Source organism: Sylvia atricapilla, chromosome 26 (genome assembly GCF_009819655.1).
Source record: "Sylvia atricapilla isolate bSylAtr1 chromosome 26, bSylAtr1.pri, whole genome shotgun sequence".
In the NCBI taxonomy this organism is placed as follows: domain Eukaryota; kingdom Metazoa; phylum Chordata; class Aves; order Passeriformes; family Sylviidae; genus Sylvia; species Sylvia atricapilla.
Genome location: NC_089165.1, coordinates 4,973,253 through 4,990,958, shown reverse-complemented (window position 1 = coordinate 4,990,958; position 17,706 = coordinate 4,973,253). Strand labels below are relative to the sequence as shown.

The following is a 17,706-nucleotide window of genomic DNA, read 5'->3' as shown; positions in this document are numbered from 1 at the left end:
TGTGGCAGGATAAAGCAAACTGTCAGCAATGTACAAAGGGCACTAAAGGAGAGATTTGGACTCGGAGTTGGACATGATGCTTGTCGTGGATCTCTTCCAGCTCAGGAGGTTCTTTGATTGTAGTGCTCCTTGACGATTTTGTGCATGCTGGGGTTGATGTGTTCAGAGTAGGTGCTGCCCTTAAAATTGCTCTGCAAAAGATAAACCTGATTGCATAAGAGTTTCCCCTCTCGCTTTTTTTCAAAATAGAAAAATTACCACCCTGTTCTATTCTTTAACATCTAAAAATCTGAAGAAAGTGGCACTCAGTGTGTCAAATGAAAGCTTTCAATATCATTAGCAGTAACTCTCATTACATGGTGGCATTTCCTCTACAACAGAGGGATTCTTTGTGATCTTTTGTGAAGATGAAGCACGAGAAACCCTGATGCTCTGTGCAGGTTCAAAACCACCTGGAGCTTGTGCAAAAACCTTAAACAGGCCACCCAGAAAAACCAGGCTTGCTGAACAAATATGTTGCAAACCTGGCGTTTGTGTTAACAGTCACCAATTCCACAAAGTGATTTCGCTAGCAGAAAATTTAACCTAAGAATAGGGCAGCTTTAAATGGGTCAGTTTTCCCTCCATCAGTCCAAATTGATTTTGGGCAACACAGGATGAATTGCCCAAATGAGGGGGAATTTCCTTGCTAGTAACTGGCAGTAGAGGAAGGAGAAATAGCATGGGGGGCTCTTTTTTTGCCTTGACCCGAAGTTGGAAATGCAGATACTTTAATTCTCTTTGTAATTCTCCAAGGCAGTTTGGATTGAGCTTGGAGCAACCCAGTCTAGTGGAAAGTGTCCCTGTCCACAGCAGGGGACTAGAACTGGATGAGCTTTAAGGTACCTTCCAACTCAAACCATTCTGGAAATCTATGACTCTAATTTAAAACAAGTTAAAATAAGTTACTCTTTTATGTGGAGCATTGCATGCGAAACGCTGAGTTGCTCATCCCTTGCCAGGTTTGTATGTCCCCTGGCATGGGATGGCTGTGGTAGTGGTGAGAGCTGTAGGATGAGCTCTCCATGAGATGGAGAGCTCAACGAGGATGAGCAGGATGGAAGTGCAACACTCCATTCTACAGAACAAAATGTGGCCTGTGGAAAGGCAGGTTGGAGTGAGGGAGGGTCTGTGCTTGTGAGGAGAGCAATTTCCTGTATATTGTGTCACTTCCTTCCATGAAGGACAAAGCACTGGCCTCATCTGCCTCTCTTTAGGAATCGCACAAGTGGTTGCTGCCTTGGGGATCTGTGTATCTATGTCATGTGTGTTATCCAGGATGGAGCATGTACTGAACCATGGAAAATAGTGCTGGGGTGAGCTTTAATAGATCTTTATCTTCCAGCTTCAAGGCAGCTGAACAGGTGTTATTTCTGCAGACTTTCTCAAACCTCGTGAATGTGTTGATAGAATGGCTTCCCAGAGCAATGGTCATGGGTCAAAGGCTGCCAGAGATCAAGGAGCATTTGGACAATGCTCTCAGGCACAGAGTGGGATTGTTGTGGTGGCTGTGGAAGGCTAGGGTTAGGGTCAGGGTTGAGGGACCAATGAGTCCCTTCCAACTCAGGATGTTCTCTGATAGTATGAATGTGATAAGCTCCCTGGGAAATCTGGGGTATCCTTAGGTTTTAAAAATGTTGTGGATTGTCTGATGTGAATCTCTTCTGGTCCAGTCTAAATCCATTCACCTTTTTCCTGATGGAAGACTTGCAGGACTACAATCAAGTTCCCCTTGAACACTCTCGGGAGTTAATAAATCCAGTTCTGTCTCCTACTGCATATGCCTTGTTTTCCATGTCTCTCTGTCTGCTTGTTCGGCTGGGGACTACTTTGCTTCCCACTTTCTGTGCAGCTCGATGCTTGCCAGTGGTGCCTATATTGCATCCTAGTCTGACGTTGACACTGCGCTAATGAGAGTCTGCGTGATATCCTCAGCTCCATGTAATCCTGATTCTTTCTGTTCCAAATTTTGTACACCAAATTCCTTCAGCTCACTGTCCACATGTGCCTCTGACTATGGGGAATAGAGGCCAGTTGAATACAAGAGAGGATGGCCTTTTGGCTAGCCCTGGCGTAGGAGAGGCTGAGCTGGGATTTACTGGAAGTTGCTGGATAGGTAATTTATTTAGTGCAAGTTTTCTAATCTTTATTTCCCTTTGATAAAAGTATTCCCACAGATCTGAGCATATCTTACGAAGTTCATGAGCATATACCAAAGTACTTTCTGAAAAGTTCCCAGGCTACGACTTAGATGTGCCAAGTACACTCTGAAATTTGGGGATTGATTCCATTTCTCTGTGCTTTCCTATTATGTATATCATAATGGGAATAAATGATAAGATTCCTATTAAATTACAGTTCAAAGAGTTGGACATTTAAAAACAGCTGTATTACTACAAATAATATATAGAATTTAGGTTGTTACACAGGAAGCTGTAAATATTTGTTTATTTTAAGAATATTTTTAGATTTTCCTTTATCAAGTACACATTGCAATCAAGAATGTTAACCCAAGGAACATTTTCCCTGGAAGCTGGACAAATACCTGTCATGATCAATTTTATATATATATATATATATATATATATATTTTTTTTTTTTTTTTTATGGTGGGGTGGGAGGGGGAGAAATATTATCTGTTTGATTATTTGACCTCACAAAATAGTCTTTTGGCAAGGGGAATTAAAAATCAACCGTTGAGGCTTTGATTGCAACAAATGAAATATGCACATATTTATGAGCATACACAATAATTCCTGTGATTTCATTTGTTGTTGGATTAGAATATAAGAGCAAACAGTTACCTACAAAAGCTGGGCTGTGGAGCAAACACCCCAGAGAGAGGTGCTGTGCTGTATTAATCAGCCTCCTTTTCTTTGTGTATGTGGTGGTAGAAGGATAAACCAGTTTCAGGGGAAAAAAACAATGCAGGCATTCTGTAAAGTGACAGCTAAGTTACTCTTTTATCCTATTTAACATGGCTTGCCTTTACTGATACATGGGTTTTTATTTTGTCTTCTATATAATACCATACTTAAATTTGAAATATCTCTAATCCTGGAAAAGCAAAGTCATACTTGTCAATTTTTTTCTGACCAAATTTTTCTGAACTTCATAATGGGTTTCATAATTTAAAATCTTGATGGTGTTAATATTTTGGTATGTGTAAGATAATAAATCCATATAAATAAAACAACTGTTTTAGATTATTTGCATTGAGAAATGAATACCATTATATTTGGTTAAATTTTCACCCACCCCCGGGAAGGATGGATGATGCTAAAGTGCATAGCACAGTTTCCTATTTCGGGGCTTTGCATTGTCCATGGTAAGTAACTTCTCTTTTTTTTTTTTTTTTTTTTTTTTTTTTTCTCCTAAACTTTCCAGGTAAAAGTACTCCTGTAAGCCAGCTTGGGTCTGCAGATTTTCCCAAGCCCCATGATCCATTCCAGCCATTTGGGGCTGACAGCAGTGACCTGTTTCAAAGTAAAAAGGGGTTTGGGGACCCATTTAGTGGAAAAGATCCATTTGCTCCCTCCTCTTCAAGTAAAACTTCTAAAGACTCTTCCTTGGGGTTTGCAGACTTCAGCTCTGTAAGTTAAGTTCCTTGTCTCTGAGCAAACCACTTTCTGCTCTGCTTGCAGCAATCTCTGTTGGGTTTTTGTCTTACCTGCAAACCTACTGTTCCTTGGCTTCTGTCTCTCAGTACCTTCATGCTGTCCTCATTGTTTTTTGTATTAATATTTCTGTAATAAAAAGGCGTTATTTCAATAAAAAAGAAGTTTCATACTAAATTTTCAAGGGTTTACGTGCATTTAAATTACTTTAGTACAGTGTGCCTTTACTCTCAAATTCTTTGTAGCAGAATGTGTATTGGTTTTGTTGAATGGAGGCTATTTTGTGAACAGATTTTTGGGAGCCAGTGCTGCAAAGACTCAAAAACACTTGATGAAAACATTTCTGTAGCAATTTCACCATGTCCTGAGGAGCAAATCCTTAAAGGGAAAGTTTCTAATAAGTATTTGTAACTGTGGAGAAAGTTTTGACTATCCTGTTGAAACATTTACTGTATATGATGGAATGTGGTAATAGAGAGATACAGATGAGACGGAGATTGAAAATTTAGCTGTTGAATTTTGTTCCTGTTACTGATGTTGTAGAAAAGACAAAAGAGAAAATGAAATGGTTTTGTAGAAACAAGATAGACAGGTCCACACTGCACTCCAAAAGACAGTCCCGGAAGGTCTGAAAACAAAACCAGATCCCCATTCAGTTAAAAATATCGGGGTTTCCAAAGCCTGGCTTTGGTTTTAGTGCTGGAAATGGGAACCATTGTAAATGCAATGGTCATGTGGTTCTTAGTGCTTCCATAAGTGGATAGAATCTATTCCATCCACAGCCCAAGGCTTCTTCCTCCTTTTACATGTTTTTGTTCTTTCATGTTGCCATGCAGTAAAATTGCAAATTTACTCTGTTCCTTAACTCTGCTGGACACAAGTCAGTGTTCAGCAAGGGGAGATATTTAAGCTGAATCTTTCAGGTTGTTTCTTTTTAATGTTTCAGGGTTTTTTTTCCTAGTTATTATCTAATATTAAATATGTATCACTTTCCTATTTGATATTGTTAGCTGAGGCCATCTATGCAGACTTAAGTTGGCCTCAGGGCTTCAATTTATCACTTTTGAAACGTCCAAGTTCAAGATTTGTTGTGTGTTTGACTACAGCTAGTTGGATTTGCACAGTTAAATTCTGATTGTATACAAACTGGTGACATTCTTAATAAAAATAAGACACAAAACCTGCTTTATCTGAAGTTTCTTCAACATCTAATTTGTTCCTGCAGTGAAAGACAAATGATGGAATGGAATGACTGTTACCCAGTTATTGTCATCTTATTTTCCAGATCGTATTTCTTAAGTTAAAACATGGTTTACTCTGAGTGATGGTATCAAATGATTAACCAAAATCTGTGATCCCAGTCCCAGTGGGTACTTCAGGGTCAAATTTGCTGTGCCATCAGTTTCTCAGTTTAGATTAACTTTAGAAGATAAGGAAGAAGTAGGAAAAAATGAGATAATAAGCAGTAGCCACTAAACAATTCCTGTTAAATGACATTTCATCAAATGAAATAAATTTTTAAAATTTTAACTTTTTTTCTGAATTAATTTCTCCTCCTGTAGGAAAAAAAGAAGTATTGACTGAATTTGGCTGAAAAGACAGATTTGATCCCTTTTCTCAGTTTATGGGATTTTTTACTTTTCTATAACATAATTATGCTGCTACACTTGACAATTCCTAATCCTTCTGTACGATGTTTTGAATGTACCAGTTACCTTGAAATCATTGAGAATATTGTGCTTCTCTTTGCCTCATGGTTCGGAAACTTTGTTTATAATGGGAATGAAAACCAGTTTTGCCTACAGAAGGTTTTTGACATCTACTTTGAATCCATGGAATCTGAGAACAGAATCATGTAGAACTGAGTAATCAAACAACCTGATTTTTAATTGAAATCCTTGACTGTTGCAAGAAAGAACATAAGAACTTTCATTATATTTTAGGAGGAAAATCTGGTGCTTTTTTCACACACTGGCAAATTCATGCACCCAGAGTTTCTGTATATTTTCATTGCATTTTTAAGTTTGTTGCTGTCAGTATATATGATTCATTGAAAAAAAACAGTCTTTTGGTAGTCCAGATTTCAGATGTTTCTGGGTTCCAGCTGTAGTTTACAGAACAACAAGAAAAGCTACTTTTTTGCCAACAGAAAGTGTTTAAATTTCCAAGAAACAGAACACCTAGGGCTAAGGTTTTTGTCTCAGCACAAGCTGGTAATTCAGTATACAGAAGTTAGTGAACCTTTTTGTGATTTGATTGGTCTTGCTGCAGTCTGCTGGTTTCCTCATCTATGCCTTGGGTCTAACTGTACTTCTGAAAAAGAAAAAAGAAAAGGAGGAATTTAATGCAATTACATGTGTGACATATTTATAGACTTGTTGAAACCTGGACATATGCAAAAAATGTTATTGTATTAAATTACCTGCAAATTATCTTTTTATGGACAATCTGTGCAAGAACCTGTGAAATTAATGTACTGTTCTGTATTTATTTCACTGCTCAATGGTGAGAATTATCTCCTGAAAATTGTACTTTGTGCCAACCACTTGTAATAAGGCACATCCAGATTTGTTTCCAATGAATCACTTCCCTATTTTTCCTTTTTTTTTTTTTTTTTCTACTCAGCACTTTTAACCACAAAAATATAACTTGTGTCCCATGAACAAGTTATAATTGGGACTCTCATAAACTTTGGAAGCCTTGTCCTAGAATGGAAGTTATAGAAGTAAAACTGTTTTTTAATCTCAACATTAAAAAAATATCTCAGATAGTTTGACCAAAGCATCTTGTATTTCTGAGAATAGTAATGGTTCATTCTCCATCCCAGCTGTTGGATCTACCTAAATTCCTGGACTAAGCAGAGAATTCCTACTTCCATTTATATCTGTCTTTACCTTGAAAAAAAAATCTATTTAAAATCTTAGTGAGCTTTTTAATCTTACCTGTCAGCTGACATTATTTAAATGAGGAATTGTAGTAGGGTCTCTCCATTTTAAAAGTAAAATATCAAGAAGTGTGACACTTCTATTGTATTTCAGTAACATCAAATGCAAAGATTTTCATTAAATTTTTATAGCAATGAAAGCAGAGATATTGCATGAAGAAAAGGTTTTTTTTCATCTCAATTAAATGATGATTTTCTCAAATCATCTCAAAAGTCATACTGGGAAAAATAAAAGGAGGAATGATGGGCATCCAGTGCCATGATTAAGTTATAAGTAAATGAGAATTTGGTTTGGGTTGAAAGAAATTCAAATAGACAGATTTATTTCAAAATACATAAAAAATAAAAATTACAGATACACTGCAGAGTGGAGGAGGAGGCTGGGGTGGGGCCATCACATAGTGTTTTTGCAGCTAGGCAGGGTTTAGCTCTGAAGCTTGCATTTTAACACTCGGTTCAATATTTTAGATTGGTCTGGGCAGGTGTAACTGGGTCAGTTTGTGCCATGGCACAGCTGAGCTCAGTCACCGTGCCCCCGGCCTGAAGCAATTTTTGCAGTATACCTCCTGCTGAAATTTTTCTCCTCAAAAAAACCCTCAAATAATATGTTTTCGTGTACACACACAAAAAATGCCTAAAAAACACCCAAAAACCAAAACCAAAACAGCACAAAACAGATTTTAGAAGTGGGATTTAATGCAAACATTTGCATGCAGCTGTTTCCATCCTCCTCCTCAGCAAATGCTAAAATTAACTGGGAACAGATTATATTAGAGTTTGAAATTGCTAATTTCAATGAAATAGTTTCAGATTTTGTTCAGAAAGTTCAGACAAGCAAACTTGCATCTTTCAGTGGTAAATGCTAGAATATAATTTTGGACAAATTTTGCTGCACTGTACTTGTGTTTTGGGAAGCCCAAACAGGTTTAGGATCTGAGTGTTACAAAGTGTGATATTTTCTTAGTGTTCTAGGCTGAAGCAAATTACATTCGCTCATATTATTTCTTACTGGTGAAACTCTGTCTGTATTTTATGAACAGCAACAGAAGCAGTTTTGATGACTTCTGATTTGATGATGAAACTTTCCGCATGTCAGCAATATCTAAAATCACTTACCAAACCCCTCACCCTTAGCAGGAGCTACCGCAGTAAAACTCTCTGTCATGCAGTTGCACAAGAATAAACTATTAGCTTTACCAGCTATTTACCACCTTTTACCAGCTATTTATTCTTAAAAATGGTTGTAGTTGCTGTGCTTCCAAACCATTAATTTCCTTTTTTTTGTGCTCATGTAGGGGTTTTTTTTGGCCATTTTCATACCCAGCTGAGCCACAGATGCGGACTTGCATCCTCTGTGGGTTAATTTTCAGGTGGGAGGAGGAAAAAACTAAAGAAATAAACTAAGTAAGGAAGTAAAGGAAGGAGGAATTAAGGAAACAAATCAAGGGAGGAGGTGGAGGAGGAAGAAATTGAGGAAATAAAGGATGAAGTGAAATTCCTCACTGGAGAAAATCAGTGAGTGCATTTCTATGTCAATCTAAGACAGCCTGGTGTACTTGAGCTGTATATTTAGTAAGTCTAATTCTTTGTAATTTTTGCATAATTTCTTTGAGCTGGTTGGTAATTTTAATAATTTATTTCCCATTTTCCTTTTTTAGTTTGGAAATGAGGAACAGCAGCTGGCCTGGGCGAAGCGAGAGAGTGAAAAAGCAGAGCAGGAAAGGCTGGCTCGGTTGCGGAGACAAGAACAAGAAGACCTTGAGTTGGCCATTGCACTCAGTAAGGCTGACATGCCAAACTCTTAAAGAGGGTCTTCACCCTGTTTAAGAGAAACCTTGGAACAGAGCTTTTATAAAAATGCTAAATTCTTGGTTTATATTGTGAAAATAATTTTAGTCACCTTCAGATCTAGACAGGACTGGCTGGTTGTGTCTGACCAGGCTCTGTGTGGCTTCTCAAGTGCATAATCTGCAGGAAACACTGTATAAGCTGTATTATATGTTCTAGATAAAATTTATTGCTTGTAAGAAATTTAATGTATAATCCTAAGATACTGAAAGTTTCTTTATCTGAAACACAACTGTTGCATAGAGTAAGCTGCAGCTTGTGAATCTGTTTTTTTTAATCTGAATTCCACTGGGTCTTTGAAGCTGCAGTATGGATATCAAAGAAAATGTCATAAAAGGAGAGTATTTATAGAATTAGCTTTCACTTGTTACATTTATTTACTAATTCATGTTAGGCTAATTAGTACTTCTACATCATGTGTGAAAGCATAAATTCATTATTAGATGGTCCCTTTTTATTCAGAAGTTGTGGCTTTGACAAAAGAATCTGACAACTTATATATGATGGATACAAACAGTGAACTCTATAAAAACAGTACAAATTTGAAGATTCTAGAAATCAGTAGTACTTCTAATTTAAACATTTTAAATTGAGTTGTAATAATTGTATGTGACTAAAAGAGGAAGTTAATTTGGTTGTAGTAAATGGGAAAAATAATTTAGCAGTTAAGTTATGAAGTAAAAATTTGCTTTACTGTAAGCAAACAGGATTGCAAGATGGTGATACACAATTGGGTACTGCTTTAATGTGACATCAAGAAATCAAGTGGTGGAAAAGTTGCCATGTTTGAGAAGCGCTCACCCTTAGAACTCATTGTACCCTCATTTACTCCAACTCCCAGCACACAGACTAGGTTGTGTTATCCAAGTGACTCTCTGGGACAGTCTCTACCTCTACTTCTTCAATTCCACATCTTTGGGGTTACAGATCAAGTGGATTTAGCTGAAATGAAGCCAAGTTGACTCTGATTTTAGTTGCCAAATACACATTCACACATCAGTTCTGGCGGCACTGTCTTGGTTGGCTCTAAAATATATTTTGCAGTACTCAGATCAGGTAGGAACAGGTTTTATATGCATGGAATGCTTCCACCTGAAGAGAAGAGAAGAGAACACAGAATGTGTTTGATACATCATAGAAAAAATAAGTCTGTGAATTTAATTTGCTTACTATAAATGCCTTTTCTGGTTACAGAAATTCTAAAACTTCAGTTGGGTTTGCCTTGGAATTTTCTGTCTCATAGAGTAGGGATCTAGCAAGCATTTTTAAATGTCCTTAGTCTTCTTTTCTGCCCTTTGTTCTCTGGGAATACAAAAGCTTTACATTCAGTGTTTTTACTGATGCAGCCCTTACCTTACAACATTTTCTCTTTCTTTTAAATGTGATATTCCTTCATCATCTTTAATGCATTTCTGTTTTTTATGTCCTTGCTTCCTTACTTTTATTTTCATACTACAATGATAGTGCCTGCTCAGTGAATGAAAAGAGTCTTTCCTTGTTCTGTTGGGATTGCCTTATCCTGGATGCTTTCCTTACACAGAGGAGTCAGATTGGATTGTTTTAAGCATCTTGGTAGTTTTCAGCTCTGAAATGAAGCCAAGACATGTCTTTTATAGTCGCAGGCTTTTCTGGAGAGGTAGATGAGTGGGTAGACACACACATCTATCCGTGTTTAGGATCTTATTTTTAGGGGTCACAACTCCCTTTTTGCTGTGTGTCTTCTGTGCTAATGGTACTACAAAAAATGTGAACCTTTTGTTCTCCTCAGAAGGAGAGAAGATTTATTTCTAATAACAAAACCAACCATGTAATGATCTTTAATAGTGTCTTTTAATGAGTCCTTTGGGATGCAATAGAAGCTCTGTCTAATTTTGCATAACTTGATTTGACATCCCTTCCCTTTGCGATAATTTTTCTCTAATGTATGTTTGATTACATGATCAAACATATTAAAACGTCAAAACATTCTTCTGTTGGTTTATACAACTTGAAGTCTCTGCGAGCTAATTTGTGTCTGTCTTTAGGTAACATGATAAAGCTTTTTCTGTGAAAGACCAATTTTCAAAAGCAAGTGGCTGCAGGATTCTCAGTGAAGTTAAACAAAGTGTCCATGTGTAAGATCCTCCTGTTTACTTGGACCTGAGTCCCTGTGATGTCTCTTCTGCTGCAATAAAATTTAGAAAGTAATACCAGTTCTGGACTGGATTGTCACTCCAGTGGGACAGGTGGATGACTAAATAGCTTGATGCATTTTTGAAGTTCTGTACCATAACAAGACCTTCTGCTGCTTTGTCAGGGCCCTAAAATACTGAATTTATAATGCTTCTAGGCCAATGAAATTAATGTTTTCAAGATGTGCAGCAGGGAGGCAGAAATGTTAGTTAATCCAGCACTCTGTATAGTATTAGGGCTCGTTTTTGTACTTCCTTATTGACTCTTCTTCATATTTGCTTGGAAAGTAACTGCAGATCAACAGATGAACAAGGACAGAACACAGCATGTTGTCTATGAACAGTATTATATTTAGGAACCTTTACCAAAACACACTTGATTCAAAATCTTCAAAAATGTTGTCACTGCAGTAGAAAAAAAACCTAGCTGTGATTTCTCACTTTGTATTTAAAATAATTTTCAATAGAAAAGAAAGATTCCCCGCATTCTTTCCCTATGCTCTAACACAGTGTTTGTACAATACCTGCACTTGCTCTTTGAGGCAAAACTTTTTTGCAAGACATTGATCTACTTCCTCCAGACCAATGAAATTTAAAGCACAAACAGACCTGTTGCTGTTTGGGCAAAGAAAATATGTACAATGTAAGATAAGGAAAATGTGAATACCCCCAGTGCATATACAATGTACAGTGAGATCCATATTATTTGTGTCTATGTATATACACATATATATATATAGTACTGTATAATGTAATCATAGTGTGTGTATATATTCCACGTCCACATGCTATGTCCAGTATATAGTTCCTTGTGCTGTACATAAAATGTGTATATACAATGAATATGTAGAATATGCACATATATATTCTATATATTAAAGCTTGTGTGTATGTATGAATTCTGTAACCACGGATGGATACAGAATTGGAATCTTTACAGAAATTCAGATTTGCTCATGACTCTGAGAATTTCAAAATCCTGATTAAAGATAAGAGGAGAAATGATTTCTAATCAATTTGTATCAAGATTTCTTTCATTGATACGAAAAACTGTGTTCATTAGCTGTGCCATTAGGTGTAAGAGAACCCTGGAAGAAAGTGGTAGTCATCTGCACTGGATGTTATTTCACTTTTTTTGTAACTTTTAAAGTACCTGTTTGGAATGTAGGCTCAGCTGCTGATCTTGCATGTCATCTTTCTTCTCTGGGCTGATGCAATGAGTTTTTTCCTATCTTTGCTCATAGTTTGACTTCCCTCTTTCCTTTTTTTTTTTTTCCTTTTTAAAAAATTATTTTTAAGGAGCTGTTCCCATACACACATCCCAAATAATCACAGGCAAGGTGGAAAACATGTTTTTCTTGCTTCATTCCAGTTAGACTGATTGCACATAATTGTCGTCTGGATTCCTGTTCTGGTTTTCCTCCATTTCCACCCAAGCTTTTACTTTAGGAGGAATGAATATCCATTGCGTGTTTGGCTTAGAGGAAAGAGTGGGGGTGAGTCTTCTTTCTACTTAGATAAATTATTAGACTCTGTGGTACCTTGAGCAATCACTAAGAGTTCAGCAGGGTTTTATGGTAGCGCACATTTTATGCAGAATATGTACTACTGGAATGACTCGGGGAAAGCCCTGGATTGCACAGAGCACTGAGGCACAACAGTTAAACAGGACAGATAGACAATTATTCACATTGAACCTGCACATGCAGACAGTGCACATAGGATGCAGATACTGAATTACCACATTACCCTTCACAGAACTGTTCACATTTGCCTTGAGTGGTTTCCCTCAGTTACCTTCATATTGTCTCACTGTAAAACCTCCCAGTCACCCTGCAATAAAAAACAGATGCTCATAAAAGTAATACTTCCACAATAATGCTATATGAAATGTTTTTATATAGGCAACTTTTTCTTCATGGAACCTCTGCCCTGTGAAGGTCATCAGTCCTTCTTATATCTTGTTCCATGTACTGTGCTCTCAAAGTGTAGGAAATTCTAAGCTATGTCTATGTAAGCCTTTTATTTTTAATTCCCATCTGTGAAATCTGTTGGCACTATTGTAGAAATTATTTTGTCATCTTATGCTCAAAGATAATGCACTTTCTTGAATTCTTCTTATAATCCTTTGGGGTTACTATTTCTTCTTTAGTGTTTCTCCATTGAGAAGAATATTCGTTCTGTAGAACTGTGGCCCAAGGAGTTTTGGTCCAAGTAGAATTATTGCTTTCCCTTGTGTAAGAGTTTGATTTCTCCTTTCTTCTGCATTTTATTCATCCCTCTCAGGAATTTCATTTCTGCTTAATCCTCATTTAGAGCTGGTACTCAGTGAAGTGAATTGATCTCTGCTGTTAGTGATCTAATTCAATTATCTTCCTATACTAGTGGAACAGCCAAGTTCTTGGTTATATTTGCTTATATATTGCATCTATGTAGACTTCACAACAACCCTCTTTCTTAAAAAGGAAATTTTGCTTGGAGTATGATGGAATCATAGATTTATTTTAGAGTAAATATGTTAACTAATTCATTGATACACCTGTTTGATCTGATACACCTGATACTGCTCTTTTACTTGAAAGTTTTATAAATAAAGGCTTATTTGTTATAAAATGGAATTTTCATTTTTCCAACTTCTGCCTCTCCCTTTAAGTTTTCAAAGGAAAACTCCTAGTGACTGTGGGTTTCTTCTGCTGTTGCAAGTACAGAGTGCTCTTCTGGTGTCCCTTTTAATATATCATTCTTCAGTGTGACCTGGAAAAGGTGGAAACACAAAGTGGAAACTGCAATGTTGACCTAAATCTGACTAATATCTCCAAATATGTACATTATTGTGGTTATATTTATCTTTCAAATGTTATAATAAATTGTAAGGTATTTTAATTTTAACCTATCTCATGTGTTTATTGTTTAATATAATAAAGAAATGTTATTGTTTAATATAATAAATGAAAGTTACTTTTTGGAGCTCTGAGATTTCAGCACTCTTTCTTTACTTCCCCCTCCCAGTTTCACAAGTTTTAATGTTAAATGTGTGAATCTTGCTTTTAACAACAATTCTGTTCTCTGCACTGAAATCTTCTTCCTGTTGGCTGGTGCCCTCTGCACTGTTTTCTCTCCTGTCCTCCCCTTTCTTCCTTGTCCCAGCCAGATTTGGGCTGAGTGGACCAGTCCCAAATCCAGTGCCACACCCCTTCCAAGCAAACTGTGCAGCAATGCTGGATGTCCTGGCAATTTACACCAGGAACAGGAGATCACTAGAGACAACCTTTGCCTGGCTGGAAAAACACGCCTCACTATTGGGCTGTTCCATTTGCTCACTTCGACTCATTCTTCTCCCAGCTATTCACTGGCTGCTCCTGCTCACCTAGCTAAAGTGAGCAGCAGGTTGCCAAGGCAGGTTTCTCTCCGATATTTTTAGTGTGTTTACATTTAGGAGGATTGACTACAGTGTGTCACAGATGGGCACAACTCCCTTACCCAATTCTTCTCGTTGTGTCATGCTTCTCATCTCCTAAAACCATGGCCGAGCACTCCATATGTTGCTACCACTCAAGTTTCTGGGTCTGACATACACAGCGTTCTCATCCCTATGCTTTCCCAAATGCTTTTCTTATCCACATGCCTGGCTTAATCTAAAAGGACCCAGCATGGCCCTGGACCCAGCATGGCCTAAGAGCCCCTTCACCTGGAAGGGAAGAAAAGCATCACCATTCTGTTCAGGATGTGGAAATTTGACCCTAAAGGCTGTCCAAGGTCTGAGCCCAACTGTTGTACACAACAGTAGTACTTACTGACTGAACCTAAATATGTCCCAAGCCAAGTGTTTCCTCTTAGAATTCTGAGCTCCGGGAGTCATCGGTTCTGCCCCTACTCTGGAAGTGCCATCAGGTTTATCTCAGAAATTGCTGAATCTCTCATCTGCTGTACGTTGACTAATCAGTGTAGTCACTCCTGAGTACCTTTTCCCTCCTGTCTGGTTGGCTTTTTTAAAAAAAGTAATGACCCCAATTAAAACTTTTTCTTGGTGCTGAATGGAGCATCTCTTAAAATTGTAGCCTTCCTAATTGATGAAATCTCACAGGACTCTTCCAGCAAACAAACATATTCTGCTATTTAACTTCCCATAAAGGTCCTTCACCACAGTTTCAGAATGAAAAGGCTAGTGCTCTTAGCCTATCCCTGCATCCACAGAAAGGACATCCAGGCATTCTATATCCCTATTTGCCAATTTAAAATAAAATCATTAAGATACCCAAAAACCCACTTACGCTGTCATTGCACACAGGCTGTGAAAAAAGTGATGTTGGGATCCAAGATATTTTTGTGTGTGTTTTGATTTGTGTTTAACCCTCAGGCTCAGTAGCTATTCACCTAATATATTAAATGTCACAGGAGATCATATCCCAAATTATATTCCAGATGCTTCTTGGTGAATAATGAGTCAGAACTCCAGGTATACTCTTAGCTCTAAGAAGTGCAGGAAACCATAGTAAACCTGATTTGAAGCAATTTTGAGGTTAAGTTATAAACCGGTACTAGGTAAGTTCACCTGCAGTTTCTTTGTTGCTGAATTTAGGCTCATGACAACAGGCAGGAACTTCTGATTTGCTAGAAGTACTTACAGTGGGAGTAGGTAAATAAGCAGGTAACTAATGCTAACACTGGTTACAGAATAAATGAAAACTTGGTTCCCTTCTGCTCTCCTTGTGCTTAGAAAAGAGGTTTTGGTAAGTGAACCCCTTCTTCATTCTATAAAGCAGTCCTTATGGTTCGTCTTTAGTGTCTGCACTAAATAGTATAAGATCAAATAATTGTGGCTGAAAAATCAGACCTCAAAAGAATAAATCAAATATATTTTCTACCTAACAAGTTTAGGATAAATCCTTCGTGTGCTGCAGGTGGAAGGAGTTGGTTTGTGCAGCGAGTTGTTTGGGAATGGATACCTTGAACTAATTACCTCCAGGGCCTGTGACTGAGCATGGCTATGTGCTTTAGGTTACTTGTATTTGGCTTGTAAACCAATTACTTCTCTAGATCAAATTAGAAGCACATATCTGCCAGAGCCTGGGCCATAGCAGATCTGCTGCAATGCCAGAGTTCAAAGCGCTGACTGCTTCACACACAGCACATAGGACATGGGCAGGCAGGAACTGGGACAGACCTGGCTGAGAGCAGCTACTTCGAGGACACCAAGAGGTTTTACGGTTTGTAGATGTCACCAAGTAGGTTTTGGATCCTAGCAATGGGGATGGCTTTCTCCCTGTTAATTATGTGTGGTTTAGGTTGAATTTTTTGGTAGTTACCATAGTGATGACTGCATGACTTTGTTGTAGTTATTTTATCTAAATATAGCAAAATAAATTGCTAGAGCTTGGGGTTCTGCATTTGAAAATTCAATTTAAGCAAAGCCTAACAGCTACTCTGTGTTAGAGGTGCACAAAATAGCTGAAGAAACCACAGAGCTGCTACCACAGAAAACCACAGACCACACAATCCTATAATTTGAAGAGTGGACAAACTTATTTTGGCATTCTTGTGGATGAAAGACCAAAGTTTAGAGCCAGTCAGTGTTTTCAGGCAGTTTGTAAATGGCTGTGCGTAACCAAGGGCTTGCACAGGTTGAAATGCCCCATCCTGCATGAGTTGAGTTATGTCCAACACTAAAGCTTCAGTTTTTCCAGATGTGAGTAGCTACAAAACTGAATCTAAAATAAACATCCAGAAAAGCCAGGGGGTTTCTAGTCTAGCCTTCCACTTCAGGGTTGAAAAAAAGAGATTTGAAAGTGCCCTGCCTGCTGGCTTGCTGGGTGGTGGTTGAGCATGGGGTGCTGGTGCAGTGCTGGTTGTGTACAGGGTGCAGATGCGGTGCTGGACTGTTTCATAGGGCACTGCTGCAGTGCTATGATGGTGCTGGTTGTCTGCAGGATGATGCTGGTTGTGCACAGCATGCCAGGGTAGTGGTGCGGGACTGTTTCACAGGGGGTAGTGTGGTGCTGCGTATGCACAGTGTGCTGGTATGGTGATCTTGGTGGTGCTGGGCTGTTTCACAGGTGCTGCTGTGATGCTGGAGTGGTGCTGGATGGTGCTGGGGGAGCGCAGGGTGCTGTTTCACCTTGAGAGCCAAAAGGTAACTAAGCCAAAAGGCCCTGCAGTGGCTGGACCTGGTCCCACTCAGGGCTGTTTCAGAATTGCAGTGTGTTCTGACAGTGGAGGTCCTATCTCAGGGGAGTTTACTGACTCTTCTCAAGTCAGTGGGTGAGGAAAAAACATTTTCAGCAGAGTGCTGAAACACAATGCTCTGAAACTCCACATGGACTGATCCGACTTTGAGCAGTGACTGCTCTGGATGGTACCTGAGTTGGCAATATTTACTACAGTTTTCACTAGGATCATTGCACAGGATTTGCTTGTTTCTGCATTTAACCTCTCCAAATTATTTCACAATCTATCTTACAAAAATAGGAAGCCCATGGCTGTGATATCTTATATTAATATGTGTGAAAATCTTGTTCATGGACTCTACATTTCCTACCATCAGGTTTAACCTACAACTTCTGTAGTTTTTTTTTTTCCTTTCCCTGGTATGTCAAAATCAAATCCAGAATAGCTGCAGGTTGTGGTCTCTAGATGCTCCTGGGAGGCAGATGGTTAATTGGAACAAAATTACTTAAGAGAGGGCAACCTGATGGTCAGTTACTAGATGATGTGGAACATTAGTGGTTTCCTGCTGACTAGGGGAGGCTTGGTAGATTACTGGAATTATAGTGACATATCTTTGGATGTACTCATTCAAAACAATTAAAGAAAGGGGGGGAAAAAAAGAGAGTTAACAATTACTCATAATGGAATGTGAGAAGAATGAGATCAGCATCTCTTTTTTTCTGCTACAAGATGATCTCAAGATTCAAGAACATGCAGTTTCCTGTAAAGACCACACAGCAATTATCACAGATGCCCTCCCTTAAACAATGACAAGAAAGTTTCTTGTGAACTCTTATTAGTGCTTTGTCCCCCCATCCCTTCCCACTTTCAGAGGACTGACTTCATAGATTTTTATATGAGATCTTTTATATTTACGTATGAG

General features: G+C 38.2%; 1 protein-coding gene across 6 annotated transcripts in view; it reads left to right on the top strand.

The window, feature by feature from the left end:
- EPS15L1 (epidermal growth factor receptor pathway substrate 15 like 1) overlaps positions 1-13,586 on the top strand; it is a 46,396-nt gene extending 32,810 nt beyond the window's left edge. For 4 of the 6 annotated variants that reach the window (XM_066336261.1, XM_066336260.1, XM_066336259.1 and 1 more), the window contains 2 exons: positions 3,427-3,632; positions 8,259-13,586. In XM_066336261.1, coding sequence (XP_066192358.1) covers positions 3,427-3,632; positions 8,259-8,405 — 353 coding nt within the window. In that variant the 3' untranslated portion in view covers positions 8,406-13,586. Of the gene's footprint in view, positions 1-3,426; positions 3,633-8,258 lie in introns of those variants that run through there. The other 2 variants (XM_066336263.1, XM_066336266.1) reach the window with 2 other exon arrangements.
- The last annotated feature ends 4,120 nt before the right edge of the window (positions 13,587-17,706 follow it).